The sequence below is a fragment of the Eurypyga helias genome, unplaced genomic scaffold, assembly GCF_000690775.1.
Source record: "Eurypyga helias isolate BGI_N326 unplaced genomic scaffold, ASM69077v1 scaffold39726, whole genome shotgun sequence".
Classification (NCBI taxonomy): domain Eukaryota; kingdom Metazoa; phylum Chordata; class Aves; order Eurypygiformes; family Eurypygidae; genus Eurypyga; species Eurypyga helias.
The window spans coordinates 5,319-9,635 of NW_010255493.1; the positions used below are offsets into that span (position 1 = coordinate 5,319).

The 4,317-nt window shown below is 46.7% G+C and overlaps 1 protein-coding gene across 1 annotated transcript; it reads right to left on the reverse strand.

Moving 5' to 3' along the window:
- Positions 1–250: 250 nt before the first annotated feature.
- On the reverse strand, positions 251–4,258 carry C2CD3 (C2 calcium-dependent domain containing 3; the record flags this gene model as incomplete). The annotated part of the gene is made up of 4 exons (XM_010153336.1): positions 251–568; positions 1,434–2,054; positions 3,060–3,149; positions 4,021–4,258. Coding segments are annotated over 4 exons (1,267 nt in total), but the record flags the coding sequence as incomplete, so codon positions are not given.
- Positions 4,259–4,317: the final 59 nt, after the last annotated feature.

The window sequence follows — 4,317 nt, forward strand, 5'->3', positions numbered from 1 at the left end:
GGTGTCCCTGCCCATGGCAGGGGGTGGGACTGGATGATCTTCAAGGTCCCTTCCAACCCAAACCATACCATGATTCTATGGATAATGCAATGCTCTTGGGGTTGCAACACTATGAAGCCAAGTTCAAAATCCATCACATCCCTTCACTGTGCCAGAGTAAGGCTGAGGGTTTGTTATTAAATTGCTCCAGGCAGTACCTGCTATGAACAGATCCCCCGAAAACAAATAAAGAAAAAGGTGGTGGCGTTACCTTTCAAACTGAGATGCATTGCTCTTTCCACAAGGATATTGACAGCAACTGTGTTTTCCAGAAATACCATGTCTTCTTCTTGTGGTTGGCCATTGGTGATTTCTGGGCTTCCAACGTCCAGTTTCTGACCCTGATTTCCCAAGTCCCGTTGCCTCAGATCGGGGGTTTTCTCTGCGCCTTCATCTTCACTGTTGCTGTCTTCCTCAGCCCAGTGAAGTCTGCTGGGCAGAGCAGCGGAAGTGGAAGAAAGGACAACGTGAACGCGTACAGCAGCTCCTGCTAGGTTTGCAGCGTTGCATCGGAACAACGGATAAACCCCTGGAAGAGAATTCACAGACACCAGCTAAACAAGCCGAAGAAAAACTAGGATCTGGGAATACAGCTGGTATGGCTCATTACAGTGAAGATCTCGCATCGGACCAGCAGATGAAGTTTGAATTTCAGTGCAATGCCTATGCAAGGTTTCGCTGGCAGAAGTATCAGCGCGTAAAGGTTAAAGACAGTGACCAACCCCCAGACTGGGTACACCCTCGTTTTCCCACTGCCAGCTCAGATGACTATTTTAAAGCACATCAACTTCCCCAGAGTCCTAGGAACAGCACCTCTGCATCATTTTATATCCATATACGGAGAATACAAAATAGACACAGCATAAAAATGTGTTTTAACTCTTGTTCCTTCTCCCTTCCCTGAGCGCACTCAAAAGAAGAGCCAATGACCTGTCCCCAGACCTACCTGGTGGGTCTACCACCATCCCATCACCCCCGTAGATGGCAGAAGCCTAAGTAGGTGATAAAAGAAGAAGTTTCCATCACCTCCTCAGTGCTTTGTCCTTTGCCCTGGCTGCAGGCATTCGGCCTTCTTGAGAGACATTATTCTTACTGCTTTTCACTCTGTTAGGATGCTCAATTAGTAATTCTAAAGAAACATTCCTCATCAGTCCATGTAGGCTAATTTCTTTCCCCTTACTAAGCATTACTGCCAATTTTTCACCCATTTAGGTAGGTTTTGAATTCAGAGAAGCAAGCATTTTAATCCTGTTTATCTTCAGTGAGAGGAGGAGCTGGGTGCGTGTTGTACACAGGACCCAAAAAACCTGTAAATGACTTGCTTAAAGTGAAGTAACCAAACTCCAACATCAATAAAGAGGAATGAAGCAAAATAACCTTCTTTAGGAACTTACCACTAACACTCAGCGTTGTCTTTGACCTCTCTGCTAACGCTGCCAGGTTGACATAGGCAGATCCAATAAGACGATCCCTATCAAGTGGTCTTTCCACGCCATTCTCTTTACCATATGCCCACCACACCTGGATTTCTAATTTCTCCTCTCTGAAGAACCAAAGCAGCCCTTGGCCCCTTCTGAGAGTCACCTTGTTTGGCTTCTTAAAGTTCACCGTAACATTCTTGGCGTCATCACTCAATTTTGGCCTCTGAAGCAAAGTCCACGTGGCTTCCTGATCATACAGTTTATACCTGAGGTAGCAATAAGTGCTTTTATCTAGGTGCATCTGGCCGCCAAGCAGCACAGAGTGGACTGGGAGCCATACTCTTGGAGTCGAGATGGTCACAGTCACTGGACTGGCATGCTGCTCCCATTCCTCGCTCTCATCCGTGCTGTCTTCCTGGCTTTCCTCGCTGCTCCATCCTAAGAGCTTAGCGGCCTCCAGAACCCGCTCTCTGTCATCCTGATGAGCAAAGCTCACAGAAAGTTCCAGTCCTCCCACAACGGCCTGCAGGACATTTGTGCAGTGCGAAGGCATTAAATCTTCTGACAGGGTAACCGGGTACCAGCCTGTAATACCTTTAAGAGAAGGGATCATGATTAGAATCACAGAATTATGGAACAGTTTGGGTGGGAAGGTACCTCAAAGGTCCCCCAGTCCCACCCCCTGCCATGGGCAGGGACACCTTCCATAGACCAGGTTGCTCCAAGCCTCATCCAGCCTGGCCTTGGACACTCCCAGGAATGGGGCATCCACAGTTTCTCTGGGCAAGTAGGATAAGATCAGACTTATCCTACCTCCTAAAAACCTCATTAAAGGATTTTCTACTCTCTGGTCATTAGTCAAGGACCAGTACCCGAAAGGTTTATTTCTTGTGAACATTTGGAATGCATCAAATTTCTATCCTGAAGAAATAGGAAATTGTTAGACCTCATTGGGAGCTCAGATCCCAAAGGCATGTGGACTTCCCATTTCATTATGACAATCATTTTACACCAAAACTATATCCCCATGAATCTCTAATTATAAAATTAGGCATTCTCAGGTTTTTTTCCTTTTCTCTTTCCATTAAAAAGAAATGTTATGTTGGAGAAAACTAGCTATTATACTGAGATTACAGCAGAAATCACCAAGATGTGTACAGAAGCCTTATTATTACAAGAGATTATCATCAGAAACTAACATTAGATAGAGGAGGCATTCCATATTTAGCTTAAAAACGTTAATCCAACTGCTTTCTAACCTATCTAAGCCTGTTTCCAGTTTTGACATCTCAAGAGACATCACCAGTCCTCCACTGAACACTACTACTCCTGGACTTCTAATGTTAAGGTAGAAAATAAACAGCACTGAATAAAATACTGAAGAGGTTAATATTTACTCAGCTACTGTACATCCCACACCCTGAAAACTGACCTTCCAACAATAACCCTTAGGTGAGCTTTTTCATACATGATTTTTAATGAAAGCATGTGCAATGTCTGAGAGAACTTTGGGCTAAAAAATATCCCCATCTCCCCCACAAATGGCCAACTACTACAGCATTTACCCAGATTGGCAGCAGTGTAAGGCTGCTGTGTTACCTGATCTTCTTCTCAGCAGGTCTCTGGTTGGAATTGCGACTGTCCCAAGAAGATAATCTCGTGCTGAACGAGCTGCCAATGTCTCAGTGCCTGGCAAATAAATCATTTGGTAAATACACCAAACCCAGAAAGATTTAAAACTAATTTATCTTCTCCTTTGAAAGAAAGGTTCTCCCCAGAGCGGAGCAGAGGGGGATAATCCCCTCCCTCGCCACCCTGGCCATGTTGCTCTGGATCCAGCCCAAGATGGGGTTGGCTTTTTGGGCTGCCAGTGCACACGGCCGGCTCATGGCCAGCTCCTTGCCCCCCCGGCACCCCCAGGTCCTACTCAGGACTGCTCTCGATCCACTCTCCACCCAGCCTGTCCTTGTGCTGGGATTGCTCCGCCCCCTTGGCCTTGTTGAATCCCATGCAGTTGGCACGGTCCCACCTCTCCAGCCTGACAGGGTCAATCCTGTCCATCTGCCCCAGGATCATCAAAGAATTTTAAGCTATCATTTCCGTGAACCTCCATTACCTCGGTCATGAGGTGGAGGCAGGGCACGCACACACAAAGGCAGGGTGCTCCAAGAGTCAAGCACTATTATGTTAATTGCATTAGCTTTTGATTTAAAAGGTGATCTTGATCACCTGGAGGCTTAGAAACCTTAACTCTTTGCACAAGTGGAAGAGTGTCTCCCAAAGCCTTCTCTGAAGACTGTTCAGGTAATGGCATCTATTAGCAACTGCCCAGAACAGTCCCTGGAAACATCCCAGGTGAGGCTGGATGGAGTTCTGAGCAACCTGACCTGGAGAAAGATGGCCCTGATCATGGCAGGGGGCTGGACTAGATCTCTGCAAGTCACCTCCCAGCCTAACTATTCTCTGCTTCTATGAATAGTCTCTCTTCTAAACTAAAAATTGAGGGAACTGGATCATTCTGCAACAACATTCAGTCATTGTAACCGCTCGTCCTCCTTACCCGACTTGTTGCTCTGATGGTAAAGAGAGAAGGTGATTTTGCCAGATTGCAAGAGCTCCCCCAGACAAGAGGCCTCTCCGCTACTTTTCTGAACGATGAGGTTACAAGGAAACTCTACGTGATGCTCGAACTCCGGGCAGAAAGAACGAGCCACGGCTCGCGTGCTGCGTCTCTCTGCCTCGGGTAGGAAGGAGAGGTGCACGGAGACGTAAGCATTGACTCCCACACCTGCGTAGTACTGCACCGAAGGGTTCTTCTGTGCCACAGCTCTTCATTTAGTATGTAAAAAGGAAAGAA